Genomic DNA, 23,043 nt, shown 5'->3' with positions numbered 1-23,043 from the left:
TTGTAAGTCGCTCTGGATAAGAGCGTCTGCTAAATGCCGTAAATGTAAATGTAAATGTAGAGTGTGACTAACAGAACCACATGAGCACCCTGAAACACTGCATCTCAGTATACTACAACTCCCGGTGTCCAGTTTTCAGATGCTATACATTACCCCATCTAAAAAATTGGAACATTCCACAAGTCACATGTTCAACAGGACGTTGCATCAGTTGGATCTTCTGAAGGCCATGAAAAGACCAAAAGTAAGTTCCCCTTCTTTTTTGTTCTGTATGTTTGATCATATTGTAATTATGACTGAGGAGGTCAATCTTAATGCTCTGTTCTGTTACCTGAATTAATTATTAGATTACATGTTTTTTTTTTAAATGTAAATATACTCTTCACTCTTTATTTGAGTGCCAGTAACATGAGTGAGTATAATCCTCTTGTTTATTGATTTATTAAAGTTTTACAGTTAAAATTACTGAACTTGTTGAGATTTAAGATCAGTATCACAATGTGGATACCTTACTTACAGGGTGTCAATCCGACACTAAGTGCTGCAGAAAACGACATGATGTTGACCCAGATTATTAAACTACATATAAGGCCCCTGTTAAAAGCTGTAACTTTCCAATCTGTAACTTTTCAAATTTCTAGTTTATTCCAGTTAATTCCTATGAAAGGTTTCCAACTTTTTGCCACCTTAGTTGTGCAACATCCAATGTTAGAATGTATTTAGAAAGTAACTAATAGAAATAGACATGAATGCATTACAGTATGCTGCTTATCAAGTCACATAGATAATGTAACAGTACATTTGAATAACTTCAGTGTGTTATTTAATATGAAGCACGTGTGTTGTAGACAACATAATCAAGGGCAGAGAAGAAGACTAAAAAAATCCAAAAGAATCTTCAGAAGCAAATTCAGGAATTACAGATTCTGTTAAAGAAACAAACCCACAAACCCAATGTTCATTCCTATTACTTGATTATTTTTTCTACAAAAAATAAAGATAAACCACTTTTTTCCAATTATGTCCAATCATTTATCCATTTGTTTAATAACATTACATGATAAAAAAATTGATCAATTTCAGGTTTGAGATGGTTGAGAATTGTAGTTTTTTTTTTCTTGCCCTTATTATCAATATGGTATAATATAAGTTTTTTTTGTTATTATGCAGCCACAAGCATTGCAGCCTGGTGCAGAAATGGTGAGAACAAGCTTCTCACCATTTCTAAGAAATAGTATTTTGCACTGCCTTGATTTCTCAGATGTCTTCTGTGTCACTCAGCTACCCTTCACTATGATCAGATTTGAGAACAGTGTTCACACTCTACTTCTTATATTTTACACTTCAAAGCAGCACAAAATGGCTGTTGTGATCAGGGGCTGGGGAAATGGGTTGACATAATATGACATGCTTATAGCAGATTTGAACATGAGGGGGTGCTGCAGAGACTGAATTGACATTGATGTCACTTTCTAACACTTTGAAAATAACTGATAACCTTTCAGCAACACTGGTGTTATTTGTACATTATTATAAAACAGTCGATTTCATTTTTTTAATAAAAAGGAAATTGACTGGGGGTGTAATTACTCTTTGAACTTCTGCATATTCACTCACCCAGTTTAAAAAGCTCCTTCTGTAACTGGTATCTTTCAGCAGTCATGTTGTGGTAACTGGTGTGCAACTGGTTCTATATGCCTTCTGGTCACACAAGTCTCAGAGTTGTCTTTATGTAGATCTCTTCATATGAATCCTTGCTGTCGTTTTGAAGCAGTTGATTTGAGGTCTGCTGTAATGCCTTTTTTATTATATATTACCTCATATAACCACCATCCCTCATCTGTGATTCTGTTCTCTTCTGGAACAGAATTGTGGAAGATTTCGGTATTTTTGATTGTTATTTTTGTTTTAATTACAATGCCAGCTCTAATAGTTACTCTCGTGGTGGTTATACTATTCATATGTATGCCGCTCTCAGGACAGGAAGTTGAGATGAGGGGTGAGACCTCTAGTTCTCCTTATTTGTGTCTCTGCAGGTACAATCTACTGAACACATTGTAATGTAAGTACGTAAGAAGTTTATACATTTATACATTTCTTCCAAAATCCGAACATGATCCGATCACCAAGATTGCATGTTAATGCCAGACTCTTTAAGTCACAGCTATCTTGACTCATTCATATTTGAAAAATGCTGAAGTGTGTGTGCGTGTATATGTCTGTTCCTTGTGTTTCAGATTGTCATTACTTCTTGCCTGCAGTTCAACAGGAACCTGAAACCCACAGGACATGTCTGAGCTGAGTGTGTGTGTTTAGTTGACTGCGTGTGTGGGTTTTTTTGTGAACAACTCAACCAACCCCCCCCCACCAACACACACATACACACGCACACAGTTTCCGGTAGTGCTTGGCCTAAAGTTTGAGTGCTGGTCATACTGGGACACAAACAGTATTTGGGGCGCTATGTTGGTTCACACTAAGGCTTTAATTGGTGTTAATAATCAAATCAAAACAAAGTTTATTTGTCATATACATCACACAGCACTAGTCAAGTACTAGTCAAGTTCATTGTACTAGCAGTGAAATGCTTTGATAACTGATCACTCACATGAAATGACAAGTGTGACAAGTCTGTGTGTGTGTGTTCTCTGACTGCAATAGAGAGAGGAGTCCATTGTTGGGATGGCTGAGGTCCTTCACTATCTTTATGGACTTGGTCCAGCAGAGCTTGTTGTAGACGGTCTGCAGGTCAGGAAGCTCAGTTCAAATGCTGCATTCAGCTTTACGCACCAGCCTCTGTAAAGCGTGTCTGTCCTGCTTGGTTTTGTTCCCAAACCACACTGTGATGTTTATGAGGATGCTTTTGATGGAGCAGGTGTAGAAGTTCCATGGCACCTTGGGGGGCAGTGTGAAGTGCCTTAGTCATCTGAGGTGGTAGAGATGCTGATAGACCTTCTATGCCAGGGTGGCAAGACCATGACAGATCCTGTAAGATGTGAACTCCAAAGTACTTGAAACTGTGTACTCTGTTGATGGTGACAGGATAGTAGCTCCTCTCCTGCTCCTTTCTGCAGTTCACTATCAGATCTTTTGTCTTGATGATATTAAGGAGTCTGCAAAAAAGGATTCGGTTGCAGATGCCATCTGGATCTCTCTGCAAAGGTGACTGAGTGCTGTCCTCACTGTTAGCATGGTTAGTAGCACTAGTGCCGTTAGCTCAGCAGGCTGCAGTCTCAAATCAACCATAGAAAGGGTTCCGCTTGTTTGCCAGAGACGGGTCCACACACATCAGTCGGGCTGGTGGGCTTTTGTAGTCTATTATTATCTGCAGTCAATGCCCCAGGGTATTAGAACCACTCTGCTGGAATTGTGACTCTAGGCTCACCATAAAAGGAAAATCAGCATGTTTCATTCAGAGGAAATAAACTTGTAAAACCACATCTTTTAACCCCAACCAAAGTCACATGCCTACTATTTATACCATCATAAACCTAAAATATGAAATAAATGCATTATTTAGTACCTGTAATGTGTCTGTAGAAATTGCCCTTTTGTCTTTTGTCAGCTCTCTTTATGGGACATACTGAGCTAAGCTCTTACCCAACAGGAACTGAGTTCCCAGACAAAACAACTATGGAGTGTGATGTGAGGAGTGGAGTAGTTTTATCTTTGCATGGACCATCTGTTTTACATATCAGGGATTCTCCACCACCGGACTGTTAATTTATTTTAATTTAATTTGATTTAAGTGCAAGTGCAAGTTAAGAACTAATTAACTGAAGCAAACACAGCTCAGTTACGATCACCTCTAATACGGAGGTACTAGGCAGACAGAACTGTGCACTAGTGTGTATGACTAAGCATGCAAATTGTCTGAGTCTGTATTAAAGCAACTGTAACATAAGTGAAACTGACATTTGGCCTCTTCTAAAGAAGTGAGATTATACTATTAATAGAATAGTACAAAGAACAAGGCCGTGAAGTAAGTAAGTAAGTAAGCGTGTGTGTCTGTGTGTGTGTGTGTGTGTGTGTGTGTCTGTGTGTGTGTGTGTGTGTGCACATGTTTTTAGCAAGCAGAAGAACATCACGTGGTTGAGGTCAGAATTTAACAAAGCACACACTCGCCCAGTATATACACTTAAATATCACACTGCAGAGCAATGCAGTCAATCAATCTTTTTTTAAAATCAAATCAAACATTAAAGGGCAAAGTATTTTTTAAATTGTGCTGCTTGTCTGCATCAACATTTTGCTTTAGTCTGCATTAGATATCTGCTTTGGTCTGATTAGATATCCGGAAGGCAGAAAATAACATCATCCTCCAAGTATTGTTGTTGTGAAGGTAGAACATTATGGGCTTAGCATCATAATCTTTTAAAGATTGACCACTTACAGGTCATCTGTAACAAGCTGATTACACAGTTTCTGCTACATACATACAACAGGTGCATATAAATATGTTTACAGCTTCATTGACTAACACTGGTGTTTCACTTGTGCATACACACTTTGTGTAAAAGTAAGATTATAAATATCATAAAGCTGTCACTGTATGCATGAACTGGCATGGGCATATATGTTATATATTGCCATATCAGTATTTCTAACATAGCCCTGGCCAAACTCCACTTTTCACAATAAACCAGTTCCAAAACCAGTTCCCCCGCATGTTGCTACTACCACCTTGGAAAGATGTTCTTGGGGCTAAATGCCTCCCCTTTACTCCCCTCCAAACAACTCATCTAACCATAACACTTCAACACTCCTCCAATAGGCATTTCTTTATCTATGTGGTCCACTGCCTCTTGGACAGCAGCCTCTCAGTCAATGTTGATTTAAAACTTGCTTGACTGCAGACAGTGAAACTGATGGCAGGCCTTTGGTGGTTCTTGGATTGTTCACTGAGTGCAGGCCTAGAAGAGGCAATTTCACTTACCGCCTGGCTGAGTCTGTAGACACTTTCCAATGTCTAGCCTGGTGTCTGGAGTCTGGTGTCCAGTGTATTTAATGTACATCCAGAAAACTGGCCAAACAACAGTGTTCATGGTGTACGTCAGTTCCATGCAGGGGCATTTCCAGGGATTTTGGGCGCCATGAAAAGATAATACATTGGGTCCCACACCTCTAATGACCGGCTTACTTACAGGCCATTAGAAACGGACCTATATTTACATAAACGGACGAATATTTACATGTATAGGTATGGTGTAGGGTAAATTAAGAGCTGTTGCAGCACAGGCACCATGTGGCTTACACCTCATACGCTCACACAATCTCTGAAATGATTTATTATTAGTTGTACAAAAATACACTCACTTTAAAGGGGGAGGAGAGTCCTACAGACCTGTGCATTAGGCTACTCTGCTAACATCTGTCAGACCATGTTGAAGATGGAGGATATTTATGTGAATTCAGAAAATATAGCAGCTGACATTTCGGATTCAGATGACGGCGATCATTCATACGAAGATGTTGGTGCGAATGAATATGAAGAGAATATGCATAAACAAAATGGCCCTGTGAAGAAAACATCTCTTTCACATACAGGTGATCCTCCGTGCAGAGGTACGTGTGACTTTAGGCCTTTGTGCAGATTTTCTTGTACTTACAGTATGTACTGTATTACTGATATTAATATCGCTAAACCTGGTAATTTACTGATAGGCTTAGGTGTGTTTAAGCAAAGAAGTCACAGAACAGTATAGGGTTTTCTACCTTCCTCTTATATACAAATACAATAATCAGAAAAAAATATCTCATCATGAAATTGAGATTAAAAGACAAATAGTATTGAAGATTTGCAGAGAAAGAAGAAAAAAATGGTAATGATGCAGTGCAAACAAAAGTCCTATGTTAGTCACTTTGTCCTCTCAGAACTGTTTGCTGTTATGGACCCCATATTAAATGGGCCACTGCCTGCTCCAGCCACTACATCTGGACTGTTTTCTGATTTTGGGCTCAAAGGGCCACCCAACTCGCATGCGTTAACATCGCCTCCTTGACACCCACAAATTATGAGAGAATGAGGGAGAGTAACAATGTGTAATGTGTTGAGTGACCAGGTATGATCTTCAGATATGTGTACACAGAGGAAATTAAAGTTACTTACTCTCTCTTCAGTCATCAGCTTAATGTTCAGGGATGTGTGCATTCTGCGCCCCCTCCTAAAGTCAACAAATGGCGTTTAGGGAGAGGTTGTTGTGCACTACTCTCCATGGAGCTTCTCTTCTTCTCTGTATGGTCCCTCATCATTGTTATGTTGCAGATTATCATTGTGTCGTCTGCAAACGTCATGGTGTTGGAGCTATGTTTTATGATGCTGTCGCAGGTGTACAAAGAGTAAAGCATGAAAGCAGGTGAAAGGATGCAGCCTTATGGGCATCCTGTGCTGAGTGTGAGAGTGGGGGAGGTGCAGTCCCCCATTTTAACAAACTGTGTTCTGTTACGGAGTATGTGACTTATTTCAAGAGTGTTAAGTTTGGATACAGGATTATATATTAGATAATAATAGCATGTGAATCACACGTCTGCACAAAGCATAGTGCAAACGTTGCAAATCCTGCTGTCGGCTTCAATGTTTAATAAAACCCTGGGGAGAGTTTCTGAGCGTTCCTCAGGCTCTGCCCAGCTGACACTCTGGCCCCGATGGTTCCCTTTTTTACTGTTTATCCGACTGCATCCTAGTATCTCCTTAGCTAATATGCTGTGGTCCCTAAAAAAAACAAAAAAAACATAAACCCATCATTATTATAGTGTTTAGTGTAATATTTTGTTAGTAAGTAGGGTATATGCACATTAACATGCATTTACATTATCCAACTAGGCAACTAGGCAACTGACAGTCTGGACTCCTTATGAAGGACATCAATAGAGTAGAAGTATGCTTTTATGCCTTTATTATGCTGCTCTCTTGTTTGAAAGGAAATGCCACCGGCACTGCCAGTCTCATATGTCACTTGTCGACGGAAATATGCCACTCGCTGATGTGACACTTTACCAGTGAAATATGCCAAATGCAAAACAGGAACATGTCTGTTTTGAGTAGCATGTAGTGGCTGAGAGAATACCAGCTACCCTAATTAAAATGTTAACTAATACTGTGTGGAATATGCCACTGGTTAAAAGAATCTGCCGGTTTTGAGTTTATAGTGGCTGATTGCAGGGAAAATGTGTGTATTTAAACTCATGTTTAACTCATTAGCGGCATCTGGTGGCCACCACCATAACGTGCTTCATGTATCTGCTGGACAAGGGAACCTTTTGTTTGTTTTATAGCTTTTAAAACTGTGTTCCAGTGCATTATAATATGACATTTGTTTTGATAAAGTCAACAGATAAAAATGATTTGCATGCTTATCTTTCGAATATCATTGCTTAGTTGGGCATATACATCCAAGGTGGGTCAGAATACTTGTTAAAAAAGGAGCGATGGCTGAATAACGAAATAAATTAGAATACACTTTTTTTTTTTTTAGAATTGTATTAGAATACACTTTTATATTCATACGTTCTTGTTATCGCACCCTCCTGATCCCGGGCCGCCGCCCACAGGCCCATATAAGGACTTCTGCCTTGTTTTTGGTTCGTGTTGATTTCATGTTCATGTGTTGCACCTGGGACTGGGAGCATTTAAGGAGCTTCTTGATGGCTACTCTCTGCCATGAATTGGTTCTCCACAAGTTGTTGCTATGTTCCTGTTGGCTAGTGGTCTGAGCTGGTTCAAGTTATCTCCTAGTCTGGTTCTAGAGGCAAGCGTGTTATGTTGCTTCCAGCTCATGCTCCTTGGCGACTCCAGTTCACGAGGCAGTCACGGCGTACTCAGGTTTGGCTTACGTTGTTATCTATCCCAAGCTAGGCTTGTGGTTTCATTTGTCCCCTTCCCTTGTGTAGTTTTAGTTTATGCCAGCTCATCCCCTGTCACTCCCTGTTCCTCCCAGTCCCAGGTTTGTTGTGTTCGCCACTTGGTTTGTCACCTGTTTGTTTTAGTTTAGACCATTAGTTTGATGCACCTTGTTTTCCCTGCTTGTTGTTTTGCACACCCTTGTTATGTTCAAATAAAACCTTGCTTAATTCACTCTCTGCGAGTGTCATCCCGTATTGTACACGCCATTACAGTTGGCACCTTTTGTATTATTATTATTATTATTATTATTATTTACAGCTTGTATGTTTTGCAATTCGTACACAATCTCCTGAGCATGACTCTAGATAAACCTATTTACATTTGTCCCAGCTCTGCTTACTTTTTCTCCCTGTGTATCGGTTTTAGTTTCTGTGTCTGTCAATCCTCGAAAGACACTTCAAGCATGCACAAGGATTTGCTTTTGAATCAGTCCCTGAAGCAGTCATGTGATTTTGTGCCGAAATGATGCTTCGGACGTCAGTGGTCATGTAGAACGAATCAAGTGTCGACCCAGTGGTTTAAAGCAATGGGTACTGTTTTTTTTTTCAAATCAAATCAAATTTTATTTGTCACATACATAGTAATACACAGTATAACTTGCAGTGAAATGCTTTTTTGACAGTCTGCCCACATCAAAGCTATTCAATCTAAATTTAAACTTAAACTACACCTTAACTTGATGAAATAAAGTATGTAAAAATGTAAATAAATAAAATAAAAGTTACATTTAAGTTAAAAAATAAAATATGAAAATATAGAAATATAAGAAGCAAAAAAAAAAAAGCTTCAATTTCAAGGGTGACATCATTATTATTTATCAGGGCATGTACAATTACTGAAAAGTATAAGATTTTGAGAGGCACAGAGATCTGTGACAATCTTGTTTCTACTTTTGTAATTGAGTTGTTTTTGTCTTGTGACCCAGGTGGCTTAAACGCACTCTTCCAATTGCCCAAAACCAAGCTGTCTTGTTCACCCAAACCATGAAACAGTCTAGTCCAGGCTGCGTGGTGCCGTCACCGGATGTCCCAAGGGCCCCCCTCTTGCAATTGCGGTGCAAAACTTTTCTTTTTTTTTTTTTCTTTTTTTTTTTAATGGAAATGAGTCATAGTTATAAAAACAAACCTTTTTTTATACAAACTCTGCTCCTGGGGCTTTAATTTCTGCCATTTTCGTGGTGCTGGTCCCAAAAAAGACACAAAGTGATGGTGGAAGAGTGTTTTGATAGACTGTTTTGTGTGTGTTGTTGGTTGTGCGTGTTGTTGGTTGGGAGACTCCAAGGTCAGCTTACATATTCAATACAGTATTCAATACAGTATGCTTTTAGGCAAACTGTATTGAGTATTTAGTTATTTTTGTCACTCTCCCATAAAACTTTGACTGGTGAAGAATGCAGGCAACATTTGTCATATGCAGAGTTTATCAGCTGCTGAAGCTGAAGGAGTTATCAATGGTGTCTTGGTGGTTTTCTTTACTAGTTTCCTTCTTGCAGGCTGAATTTGTGAGGATGGCCTGCTCTAGACAGATTTGCATGCATTATATTTGGATTTAGCTGAACATCAAGGGAAGTTTTTTGTACTTTGTTATTGAACTCTTCAATAACATTTTATTTTTGTTGAATGTTCTTTTGTCTTCATGGCATGTTTAGTGCTCTGGAATCTTGTGGAGGAGTTGTTGTCTTATGAATAGGACATTGGAAATTGTTACAGTATTCAGCTTGAACAAATATATATATATATATATATATATATATATATATATATATATATATATATATATATATATATATATGAGAGAAGTCTAAAAGAAAAATCTAAAATATAATAATTCCCTGTTATTTTAATAAAATACTTTATATTGCATAACTATTCTGTAAAGATTATGGTTTTATCATTTTATCTATAAAATTTGCATTTTTTTTTTGCACAGTATTCAATCACTCCACTATATTCTTTTGTCATGTACTCATGATAAGTTTCAGACATTTTTACTGTGGGAATTTGGAGTAATGGGATAGTAACATTTAAATGTATTGATTTTATTTGATTACATTTTTGATTTAATATTCAAATAAATTAGTTGACCTCATCTGGCAAGCAGTATATAAATAAATAAATACTACATTTAAAGTAATAGGAACCTTAAATTAATAGTTAGAAAAGGTTAGAAACCACCAGAATCAGTCACAGATCACCTGTTAAACCAGTAGGATCCTTTACATTTTTGCAAATCATCATAAAAGCATAAAACACTAATACAGGAATGAACAGGAACAGGTTTTACACTATATTCTACTCTGACATGATCAACTCAGGGTTTACCACTCAGCATATTCCATTCACCCTGTGGAATATTCCACATAGTCACTGGCATATTAGTTAACATTTTAATTAGGCTACCACTGGTATTTACTCAGCCTCTATATGCTACTTAAAATAGGCATTTTCTGCTCGGCGGTTGAGTAGCCTCTCTATAAGTGGCATATCAGTAAATGTTTCTTTTTAGTCTTGGACTAGCCCACAATAGTTCACATGAAACCAGCATGTGCCAGCGGCATGTGAAACATCATTTCTGGCAGAAAAACATAACATGCCAGAACAATGAATGCTATAACAAATATCACTGTACTTTTGTGGGAAAGTGTCTTTTTTGTATGATATACTGTATCACCTGTCCATCCAAAGAGAAATGTCACCTTTACCATGAATGCACAATAACAAAAAACGTAACTGTGCTAGCAAAAAGTTTTTGAAGTGGAGAGTTTTTTGTTTGTTTGTTTTTATTTAATGGAAGCGAGTGAAGGCTAGATTAGAGTAGAGGCTCATCAGGGGGCTCATCAGGAACAAGAGACATGAGACATTTGAGCTGTTATACATTAAATGTGCTTTGGATACTGAGGGTTGGGCACCTTATGGGGGAAAGTTAGGAGGATTACAGCCTGTGAGAGCCAGGGGCCCTAAAATATATTAACGTATTGAGTGTTTTGGCAGAATTGTTAGAGTTGTGGGGCCCAGTGTAATGTCTTTTCATAGGGCCCAAAATCCCTGGCAAGTGGTCCTGTTTAAGGTTATTTTTCAGGTGATGGAAGAGTGAGCAAAGATGCAGTAGTAAAGGGAGAAGCAGCATTTTTAATTTTTTATCCTTCAGTTTTTATTATTTAAAAACAATACATTTTTATATTTTGTCAATAAATCATGATGTGGGCTTATTTGAGTGTCCACATACAGTGTCACATTACCAAGTCACAGATATTTATTTCATAAAATATCTATTTTTTATCCTAAAATGTACATGAACTAAGGAATTATGTCATCCACATAATGTCTTAGTTTATGTTTAAAACAATTAATTCATTTTTAAAATAATATTTTTTTTCCCCAGGACTGAGCTCTGCAGTAAGCAGATGCTACAGACTGACAGCAGTGTGTTTGGGGATGCTGTGTGTTCTCCTGCTGACTGCCATTGTACTGTTGTGGATCATGCTCAACAATATGACTGTAGAAAGAGACCAGTTACAAAATTGCCTCACCAACCTGACAACAGAGAGAGACCAGTTACACACCAGTTACATCAGCCTGACTAAAGAGAGAGACCAGCAGCAGACAAGACTTCTTGTTGTTACAAAGGAAAATGATCAATGCAAAAGTAACTACACCATAGTGATGCGACAGCTTCAGGATCATGCAGGTGAGCAAATATTGCCTAGGTTTAAATATGACCCAACTAATCTGAATCAAGCCCACCATCATGGCATGTTTTTCCCAGTATATAGACACTTAAAATGTTTCTGTACTAATTATTAACAGGAATGGATTATTTCCATTATTTTGTCCCCCAATCATTGCTTAAAAACTGTTGCTTACAGTCTCATTAATCTTTCAATTAATAGCAACAACCATAAACATTTTTTGATTTTGTTTAAGAAACCAAATCTTGATCAAAGTTTATTAATTAATACAGACCTATTTTTAACCATTTATATTCCAGCAACTGTTCATACCTGCATAATAATCACATATATGAACAATTTCAACCCGTATTCAGGCCACAATACAGCACTGCTCCAGTTAAGATGATGATCATCTTGCCTGCGATTGAGGCTGTGTATCCTTGTTGGTGTTACTTGACCTGCAGCTTTTGAAACTACAGACCATGCTATACTCTTAGGGAAGATTAGAAAACATGTTTGGAATCTGGGAAATAGCCCTATCATGGTTCATCTCCTCTTCCCAATCCTCAAGCCTCATATATACCCCTGCTTCTTAGTTCAACTCCATGTCAAACAAACTTCGCACCCACTTCCTTTCCTCAATGTGGGAGCCCAGCTTCACATGCAGACCACAGGAAAGGCAACCCGGACAAGCCAAAAATATATACCTCTGTCCGTTTCATCTCAGGATGCGGTCCGCACTAGCAAAAGGCCTACTGTCCTTTTATATTTCAATTGTTCTACATTTTTTATTCTTTATTACCAATAAGTTATTTTATTGTAATCTTTATTAAAAAACCCAATCTGAATCATATCAGTGTAAAAATTTAACTATCCACAGTATGACATTTTAAAACAGTATAACATTTGACATAGTCCCTCCATTCACAGCCATAAAAGTAATTGGCTGATAAGTGGTTTCATGGCCAGGTGTGATCCGATTCCTTATTGTATCATGACAAATTAAGGACTTTATGTTCTAGAGATTTCAAGTATTAAATTGAAGTTGGTAGTTGTTCACAAGATCTCTTATTATGTCTAAAGATGTCAATGCAGGTGAATGAGCCACCATTAGGCCAAAAAAACAAACTAAGTCTATCAGAAAGTTAGTAGAAACTTTAGGTGTGGCCAAATCAACATTTGCACTTTTAAGCTCAGCAACACCACAATACCTGGATACCCAAAACAGAGGCTTTTGCTTCATAATTCAACCACTTCAACACTAAAAGTCAGAAAGTCCAGGTTAGGCTGCTAGAAAACATCTAAAAGCCTGCCCAGTTCTGGAACAAGATTCTTTGGACATATAAAACTAAGATGAACTTCATAAATCGAGAAGGAAAAGAAAGGTTTATGATCCAAAGCATACAACATCTTGCATGGTTATGGCATGGATATGTACTATATTGGCACCCATGTATTTATTTAAAAACATATGCACCACTCCTCCCAGAACAAAGGGACTATTTAACATTATTCAGTAGTCCCATGTTTGTTTCCATTTGCATTGGAACAACACAAAAAACATAGACAAAAAGTCAAGTCTAATATAATTCCACATTGAAATCCAGAAATGGGCTGGGCGAAATTATTGGCACCCTCACATTAATATTTGGTAGAACACTCTTTGGAAACAATAATTGAAATCAATTGTTTTCTATGACCATGGATGAGTTTCTTGCACCTCTCTACTGAAATTCTGAACCAATCCTTAATTTGGTAACTGTTTCAGGTCCAGGAGTTTTCCTTAGATGTTCTGTAGGAAATAGACTCATTACTGGCCACTTCAGAACTCCCCAGTGCATTGTCTTATTCCATTTCTGGAAGCTTTTTGAAGTGTGCTTTAGTTCACTGTCCTGCTGCAAGACCAATGACCTCTAACAGCGACCCAGTGGGGTACTCATAAGTTTCCATAATAACATCTTATCAGCTGCAGGTCAGCTTGAATTTGTTTTGGACGAGCCCCTGTAAAGTCTCTGCACATGCAGCCTGTCTCAGCCTCTTCATTTGTGTGTATATAAAATAGGGTATAATAATGGTTATATTTTGATGTGTGTGTATATGTGTCTAGAAAAAGCCATGCAGCAAGGTTGGAAGCTCTTCCAGGCTACTTTGTACTACATCTCTACTGAGAAGAAAAGCTGGAGTGAGAGCAGAGAGGACTGTAAAAAGAGAGGAGCAGACCTGCTGATCATAAACAGCAGAGAGGAACAGGTGTGATTATGTAGCAAAACACACCTTTACAACTAAGCAAATTTTCTTCTTTCTTACTAAGAATGCAAATCTGATTTTCAACAGGACTTTGTTAATAAATTAAGTCAGGAATCTTGGATTGGTCTGACTGACCAACACACAGAGGGGGTCTGGAAATGGGTGGACGGCTCTGCACTGACCACTAAGTAAGAGGCCACTGAACTGAACTCACAATCATAATGCAGTTACTGACTCTCACTGTTCTGATACTCTGATTCTCTCTTTCAGCTTCTGGAGAGCTAAAGAACCAAATGGTCAGGAAATTGAGAACTGTGTCATAACTGGTTATCAGTCTGAGCCAATTAATAACTGGGTTGATATTTCCTGTAATAAACACTTTGTTTCTGTCTGTGAAAGACATATTGTTAGTGTGTGTTAGAATTAATATAATGGGTAGACTAACTCCCCACTATAGCAATACATTACATACAGGCCTAAAGTAGTTTAGTAATGAACACACACAAAGAAATGTGATATCTCACCAATGCTTTTTAAAATCTCCCATACTGCTCACACCAAACATCCTCTGTATAAGGTTTATTCTGTCCAATCTATGTTTGTTTATTGTTTAAGTTTTATGTTTTAAATTCTTTACATACAGTATATTGTCATTTATGAGTGTGTACTGATTTCGTAGATTCAGTACATTCGCCGCATAAAAAAGCCAGGTTTAAACACCCCGAAACACAAGTGTAAACAGAATATGCTTAATAACTAAAACAAATTTAATAATTAATTAATTAGTTTAAGTAGTTGGCTTACATATAAAATACTCCACAAATGTGGTATGTCAGTATTTGGTAATGCGTGTGTGTAGTAGCTCTCTCACTGTGATTCAAAAATATGTCAGATTATGTCCCAATAATGAGGGACATGTACATGCTTTTGCAAACACCATCTCAGACTTTTAGAGGTTAGGAGGCTTAGGCGTATTATAACCATGTTATAAGTAAAGTAAAGGTCAGACTTTAGTGAAGGTGGTTTGTGGTTTGTGCAGGAATTTGGGCTTTGCTCAGTAAAGAAATGTCCATTTCTGGAAGTGTGTGGCAGGAAAAAGCCCAAAATTGGTCATGAATTAGGGCCCAGGGCCCGAAGTTTTGGGAAACAGAATCCTCCACACGGGCAGAAAGATCTTACAAAACTAGTCATTTTAATGGGTAGTTTCAAAGACAGAGAGGAGAAGGCCTTATAAGGACTACAGGAACAGGCTGCTGTTCCTACGGCCATGAGGCGAGAATGGGGACCTTTTTTCTTTAACATTTATGCTTTATTTTCGGTTATGTTTTTTAAACAAGACATTTAAAGACTGTTTTGCTATTTTCCTTCTTATTAATATTTGTTTTTCTTTCACTCAGCATCAAGAAAATAAATAAATAAATCTTGCAAAAGCAATTTTGGACTGAATTGAATTTCTACAAGAAATTATGTAAAAATGTGAAAACTCGGATGGCTCCACTTTATTGAGGGGTTTTGGTTTCTGTGAAACAAAGATTGCTCAAAGTAAATAAACCACCTCAGACAACCTTTTTGAGAACTGTTAAATTGTCACACAAAACCAGGGCTCAACGTGTCTGTTTATACCTGGCGTTAACAAGCATTTTTTTAGTTACCTGATCACATTCTGATTTCATTTGCTACATGAAAAGCCAGGTGTAAACACATTCAGAGCTGGTCAGAAACGAATGTTATGCACATTTACTACAAGTGTAAACAAAATTAATTAATTAATATCAGTTTGTTGAGTAAATGAATTTACTTAGAAAATACACCACAAATGTCAGTATGTAGTAATGTATGTGTGCAGTAGCTCTCCTTCTCCTTGCATCAACAGATGCCCTAATGCAAAGACCAACAGTTAACAGCTAGCCTAGTCAGGAAACAGCAATCACAAACTTCTGCCAGAGCACACAGACCTAACTTGAGAGAGAGCTGAAAAGATGGAAAGAAAAACTGTACTGTTTTAAGGGAACATTTTACTGTACAACACTATTCATAAAGCTACATGACAAGCATAAGCTTTTCATATCTGACATAAACCCACATTGATAGTAATCCTATATTGATAATATTAGGCTAGTAGAAATTAGCATTATTATAGAGGCAAGAATGAGTAAATCTATTAACTGAAAGGTATGTTAAGAAGGGAGGACAGGACATTATCCAGCAGAACTGCTATGATGTAATAATAATCTATGATGAAATTTTCTAATAAACTCAGAGTCACACCCTGAACCTCCAGCTGAAGAACACCAGCCAGGATCTTCTCCACACATCAAGCCAACAAAGGTAGGATAAGCGGTGTATAATCAGTACTTCTGCCCGCTGTGACTGCATGTTTTAGACTTTGCTGAAGGTGTTGTTCTCAGATCTTGGATTAGTTCTTGTGTGTCCCTTTTATTAGAGTAAAAGGGTCAAATGGTGACCGTCAAAAGCTTATGAAAGCTTATGACAGATGAAGATTTATTGGTAGGATTTTAATTTGGTATTATCATAGCTGCCATTTGTCTTGTACCAATAGTAATGATTGTGTAAACTGTGTGTAAGAAAGGAACCACTAGCAATATTTAAATGTGACAGAAGTGGACCAATAGCAATACTTAATAGTAAACTGTGTAAGAGGAATGTAACAGCACGATCTATTTGTAAACTGTGTGAAAACCAATAGGGATGGGCAGATGTGGACGTTTAGATATCTGGAGAATAACTTCGGAGGATGGAAGGAAGAATGACTGAATTATTATATATGTAGATATCAGAAATAAGTGTAAATCAGAAAATAGACAGATAATAAATTTTTATTAAAAAAAATTGTTTTTTTTAAAAAAACAAAACAAATTTAATGTAAAAGGTGCCAATACCAGTGTCATAGCACTGCTGTTCCCATAAATTACCTGCAGGGCACCTTCACGGCGTGAACGAGCAGTTCTGTACAAGGCGTACGGTTTTCATTACAATAAACACACTGACACGGCCCAAATCAAGCAGTGGCGCAATGACCTGAAGAGAGACCCTAACCTTAACCTTTTTCCTTTTCCTTTTCCTACATCCTGTGTTTCACAGTTTTATGCCATCTTTGTTTATGGTTCTCGCAAGTGTGTGTATGTGAAAAATCATAAATCAAATGAAGAAGATTTTTTTGACCACATGAACTAACCTATAACCTAAACTAAAACTATTCAACCTGCTACCATTCAAAAATTAAAGCTTTTTAGCAATCAACATTCTCAAGTGTTAAAAATCTCAACCTGGTCTTTTCATGCAAACCAGAAACCAAACAAACAAAACAAAAAAAAAAAACCTAACTAAAAAAAAATAAATAATATGGCCAATAGTAATACTCAATAGTAAACTATGTAAGAGGAATGGAACAACAGCACCACTTATATGTAAACTGTGTGAAGCAAGCAAGTTAAAGCGCTATAACCACTGAACTACAGTTTGAAGCACTTACTTTATTGGTAGATTTTTTGGGCTGTCTTAAGCTCACTAATTATTTATTTTATTATTTTAAAGCCAAACTATTCTGTGTTGAGTAAGGGAACAAAGTAAATGTCATGTAGGTCATGTAGTTAAATTAGCAACTGCTAATGTTAGCAAATACTGATGTTAGCAGCTAAGGTAAACATGTTGAAGTCTGAATCCACTTATAAAAAGGAATATGAGTAAAAAAAAAAAAAAAGAATGTGAGAATTACATATTTATGACATTTGCGTAATCATGCAGCTAAATTCATAAATCTAAAATATGTTAGCATACACTATATGTCCAAATGTTTGTGGACCCCTTCTAATGAATGCATTCAGCTCCTTTAGGTTGTACCGATTGCGGACAATGTAAAGAAGTATTGCAAATAGGACTCTCTACTGACACCATGCCTAATGTCAGACATTGGCTATAGGGGTCTAAGGCCCCAGCATTGAGCTGTAAGGCCATGGAACTGTGTGCCCTCACTAATGCTCTTATCACTGAATACAACTAGATTTTCCCAACAATGCTCCTAAATCTAGTAGAAACACCTTCTTGGACAGTAGAGGCAATTACTCCAACAGGATGAACTCCTTCATGATCTGTGACACCCCAATAATAACTAATCGGTAACTCAATGCAAAGTGATGCAAACTGGAGTTGTTCCTAAGATATAAAAGTAGTAAAAAAAAAGGCAGGAAACGCTGGTGGTTCCAAGGAATTTAAGAGGCTAATACCCTTGATTTCGTAAGAGACAATGAATAAGCAATTGTCAGAAAAGAGCACCGCCTCTTTTTTAACTCCCGCTGATGCAGCATCGCTAGGTAGTCAGGGCACTCTAAGAAAAATGCAGCTCCCTAGCTCTGATACAATAGCTAACAGACACCTGTGCTGACCAACATCACACTAGGAGTGATGGGGGGAGGACGTGCAATCAACTCAATTCAAAGCAGGACCAGTTGTGCTCTCTCAAACTCCAGCTGCTGATGGCAAGGAGCATGACACTGGATTCAAACCAGCAATCCTCAGATCATAGTGGCAGTGCCTTAGTCCCCTGGAACACTCAGAGCCCACAATCATGACTTGATTAACATAATCTGAAGCACATTTTCTAACAACAATAAAGATTTTCTTCTTGTATTGATTAAACTGCAGGTCTCCAAAACATGATCTCACAAACACTTAAATCCCAATTTGTGCCAGAAACAAAATGTAATCTTAAAATCTAAATCTAAACCTGCCACAGGGTTTTTTATGCTGTCATGACAATGTTGCTAACTCTGAATCACCCACCTTCTCCTAATTAGCCAGTATTTTGTAGCTTGCTTTCAAAACTGGAGGGCAGAGTGTCTGTGTAAAAAACAACAATAAAAACAGTCATTAGTCTGCACTAAGCATGTGCAAGGTTACATCCTGAAGTCATAGTTTTTCAAGAACTATCTGTTTAAAAGAAGAAGAAGAAATGTGTGCGGACGGTGCTGAAGTCTGTAACCCAGTTTGCTGTGTCTTTAAAGTTCGAGTTCACCTTCAAAACCATGGTAAAATGTGATAAGATAACTTCTTCAGTGAAAATGTTTTCATTCTTAATCTGGTGACTTTATCAGCTAATACAGTATGCATATTTGTGCACTGAACAGTTTTCTGATGAGCCTTGAGTCATTTTAGCTACTTAATCTAAGCAACATTGTGCCAATTCAGCAAGCTACAACTGCACAAAAAAGTAACTGAACCCTTAAGAAAGATCTGGATTTCTGCATTGATTACTCAAGCATCCAGGCTTTTTTCTGTCCTGGCACCAAAGTGGTGGAACAAACTTCCCCTGGGTGTTCTAACGGCAGAGTCGCTTGCTCTTCCAAGAGTACTTGAGGGAATAGCAGACTGGTCACCTTATTCACTTGAGATTAGTAATGTCTAAACTTAGAGGTATATTTGAATTATTAGTATATTTAAACTAGCTGAGGTTATTCTTGGGTAAATAGCAAACACTTTTGTAAGTCGCTCTGTATAAGAGCGTTTGCTTAATGCCTAAAAATATAAATGTAAATGTACTCACAAAATGTGGTCTTATCATCATATAAAGCATGTATTAGTTATAGACTCACAGTTAAAAGTACAACATACAATCCTGAAAGAGGTTAACCTTAGGTTAACAAAAGGCCTACAGAATACTCCACAAACTGTGTGTCCACTATTACAAAAACATGAACGGTGTTTATGGAAGGACTCCATGAAGGAAACTGCTACTGTCCAGAACAGACATTGCTGCCCATCTTGAAGCATCAGACTTTGGATGTTCCACAATGCTTCTAAGTAAATGTTTTATGGACATAAGTAGGGGCCTCACAGTTACGTTTCTACTCATTTCACACAGTGAGAACATGGTATGTTTGGCCTATATGTACAGTGAGGAAAATAAGTATTTGAACACCCTGCGACTTTGCAAGTTCTCCCACTTAGAAATCATGGAGGGGTCTGAAATTTAATCTTAGGTGCATGTCCACTGTGAGAGACATAATCTAAAAAAAATCCAGAAATCACAATGTATGATTTTTTAAATTAAAAGTGTTTGAACACCTGTGAAAATCAATGTTAATATTTGGTAGCCTTTGTTTGGTTTAGGTCGGGAGACTGGCTAGGCCACTCCAGAACCTTGATATGCTTCTTACGGAGCCACTCCATGGTTATCCTGGCTGTGTGCTTTGGGTTATTGTCATGTTGAAAGACCCAGCCACGACCCATCTTCAGTGCTCTAACTGAGGAAAGGAGGTTGTTCCCCAAAATCTCGCAATACATGGTCATCCTCTCCTTAATACAGTGCAGTTGTCCTGTCCCATGTGCATAAAAACACCCCCATGCTTCACAGTAGGGATGGTGGTTTTGGGATGGTACTCATCATTCTTCGTCCTCCAAACACGGCAAGTGAAATTAAGACCAAAAAGTTCTATTTTGGTCTCATCTGACCACAGAACTTTCTCCCAGGACTCCTCTGGATCATCCAAATGGTCATGGGCAAACTTAAGACGGGCCTGGATGTGTGCTGATTTAAGCATGGGAACCTTCCGTGCCATGCATGACTTTAAACTATGACGTCTTAGTGTATTACCCACAGTAACCTTGGAAACAGTGGTGCCAGCTCTCTTCAGGTCACTGACCAGCTCCTCCCATGTAGTTCTGGGCTGATTCCTCACCTTTCTTAGGATCATTGATACGCCACGAGGTGAGATCTTGCATGGAGCCCCAGTCCGAGGGAGATTGACAGTCATGTTTAGCTTCTTCCATTTTCTAATAATTGCTCCAACAGTTGATCTTTTTTCACCAAGCTGCTTGGCAATTGCCCCATAGCCCTTTCCAGCCTTGTGGAGGTCTACAATTTTGTCTTTGGACAGCTCTTTGGTCTTAGCCATGTTAGTAGTTGGAGTTTTACTGATTGTGTGGGGTGGACAGGTGTCTGTATGCAGCTAACGACCTCAAACAGGTTCTTCTAATTTAGAATAAGTGGAGTGGAGGTGGACTTTTTAGAGGCGGACTAACAGGTCTTTGAGGGCCAGAATGTTTGCTGATTGGCAGATGTTCAAATACTTATTTGCAGCATTAACACACAAATAAATTATTTAAAAAATCATACATTGTGATTTCTGTTTTTTTTTTTAGATTATGTCTCTCACAGTGGACATGCACCTAAGATGAAAATTTCAGACCCCTCCATGATTTCTAAGTGGGAGAACTTGCAAAGTCGCAGGGTGTTTTCCTCACTGTATATGCAACAATACTGTAAACATGTTTTAGTGTAAATATGTTTTAGTGTTGAGAAAACATCCAAACCACATCTAGATACTGGAACTACCCCTTTAAACTAAACTGTGTAAAGCCCACGGTTCAAACAGCACTTTTCAACCATGCCTTGCCAAACTGTGGATTTGACTCACTATCATTTTGCATTAAATATGACATCTATTCTTTTCTTTTTTTCTCCTGCAGAAATGTTGAAACAGAGCTTGCGAGGGTCCTATGAAGTCAAAAAAAAACTTGAGCTGCCATGTGCAACACCGCAAACAAAGCCTCTGCATGATGTCTGTTTTTTTTTTTTGTTTGTTTCCGTCCACAATTAATTTTTTGTTTGATGAAGCCATGCAAATGTTGTCACAAGAATCACAGAGGCCATATGGTTTCTGGATTAAAATAAGAATTTGTGACACACTGGACTACATGTTTTTAGGAACACATGGCATTTAGGTATTCTTTCCATTAAATGACCAATATTAACTTTGTATTAAAATGCATTATTCATCCATAGCTCTCATTAAAAAAACAAACAAAAAAAAACAACAACTCCATAATAATGTCACATTATTGACCTTTTCAGCCCAGATGAGCTTAATAATACAGTCTTAGGTAACATGTTTGGGCACCCAATGGTTTGGCCCCATATCTTCTTGGGGAACTTCCTTTTGCCCAGAATTTTAGATGATCCACTAGTGTACTGTACTGTTTTCTTGCTGATGTAGCTTATTTTCATATATACACTATTCTATACGGGTCTGATTTCAGGTTTTTGATCAGTCCACTTTCTCTGTTTTCTACTTCTTTTACAGGCTGTACATCAGTCTATTCATACTCTTAAACTCTACTTATGTTTCTCCTTTCTTTTCTTTCCCCCATGTTCCTTCCTGGTACCGTCAGACCTGGCTCTCCACTACCTCGCTGCCTGCTGTCCTGCTCTGGGTCTCACTGCATGGCTGTGATTCTGACTGCTTACCTGGACTTCAATATTTCACTCACATTTTCCTCTTTTATGGCTTGATATATTCTCCTAATTCAGTATAGTTTTATTGTTGTTTTAATTCCTGTTTTGCTTTTTATTGTGCTTTCCGTTGTTGGATTCAAAGGAGGATGGGTTCCCCTTTTGAGTCTAGGTTCCTTTGGAGGTTTCTTCCTCTCAATGGGTTTTTCCTTGCCACTGTTGCCACTGGCTTGCTCAAAAAAAGACTCAGACCCAGATCTTTGTAAAGCTGCTTTGTGACTTATTAATCAATAAACTCTCATTAGTAGAACTTACTGGTTGCCTATTTTAAAAATAAAGATCACCAAATGAATAAATAATCTCTGTAATAGAGTGCTTATTGTACAAGGTTAACAGTATTTTTAAAGGTGACTTTAATTATTTTTAAATAATATGTTAAAATACAGTAAATGCAGTAATTTGAATATAGGCTTATTAGGTTTCTTGGTTTATTAGCCCCCCCCCCCCCCCCCCCCCCACCCCCCCACACACACAAAAGACAAAAGTAGACACAATAAAGACCAATAATTACGTGGTGAACATACAAATTAAACAAAGGTAAGAGGAAGAAACCACAGGGTATAGGCAAAAACATAAGAAGAACCTGACCAGGGAAATCTCAAGAGCAGGAGACAAAACTCCTACCTCACTCTTCTTCACCACGTAGTATTAAGGGCTCCTATGTGTCACAGCTGTCTGGTTTGCCCTGTCATCTACCAATGCTCCATTAGTAACCCAGCAATGCTACAGCCATCCACATGTCTGGACAATGAGATCTCGCTGGGTGGAACAGATGTTCCATCTAATTTTTAAGGTCACAGGAGCCAATGGGAATGGCAGCACCAGAGTCCTACCCATGGCACAATGTCCAAAATTAGTTTCTTTCTTGTCTTGGGGAGCAGTCAATGTTTTTCTTCTGCAAGAATCTCTTAATAA

The 23,043-nt window shown here is 38.0% G+C and overlaps 1 protein-coding gene across 1 annotated transcript; it reads left to right on the top strand.

Annotated features, from left to right (window-relative positions):
* The first annotated feature begins 194 nt into the window (after window positions 1-194).
* On the top strand, window positions 195-15,247 carry LOC140546940 (C-type lectin domain family 4 member E-like). Its single transcript, XM_072670416.1, has 5 exons — window positions 195-244; window positions 11,285-11,590; window positions 13,681-13,823; window positions 13,908-14,008; window positions 14,091-15,247. Exons 2-5 carry the CDS (start codon window positions 11,338-11,340, stop codon window positions 14,239-14,241), a joined length of 648 nt encoding a protein of 215 aa, XP_072526517.1. The 5' UTR covers window positions 195-244; window positions 11,285-11,337; the 3' UTR covers window positions 14,242-15,247.
* The last annotated feature ends 7,796 nt before the right edge of the window (window positions 15,248-23,043 follow it).

This window comes from Salminus brasiliensis, chromosome 24 (genome assembly GCF_030463535.1).
Source record: "Salminus brasiliensis chromosome 24, fSalBra1.hap2, whole genome shotgun sequence".
Taxonomy (NCBI): domain Eukaryota; kingdom Metazoa; phylum Chordata; class Actinopteri; order Characiformes; family Bryconidae; genus Salminus; species Salminus brasiliensis.
The sequence above is the reverse complement of the archived record's forward strand: the minus strand, read 5'-3'. Positions and strand labels throughout refer to the sequence as shown.

What these genes read in the sequence shown, in the direction of transcription:
- LOC140546940 (XM_072670416.1), top strand. Translation starts at nt 11,338, where the DNA reads ATGCTGTGTGTTCTCCTGCTGACTGCCATTGTACTGTTGTGGATCATG. An exon ending in ACAGCTTCAGGATCATGCAG is followed by an intron (nt 11,591 to 13,680) that starts GTGAGCAAATAT and finishes ATATGTGTCTAG; the next exon opens with AAAAAGCCATGCAGCAAGGT. An exon ending in TAAACAGCAGAGAGGAACAG is followed by an intron (nt 13,824 to 13,907) that starts GTGTGATTATGT and finishes GATTTTCAACAG; the next exon opens with GACTTTGTTAATAAATTAAG.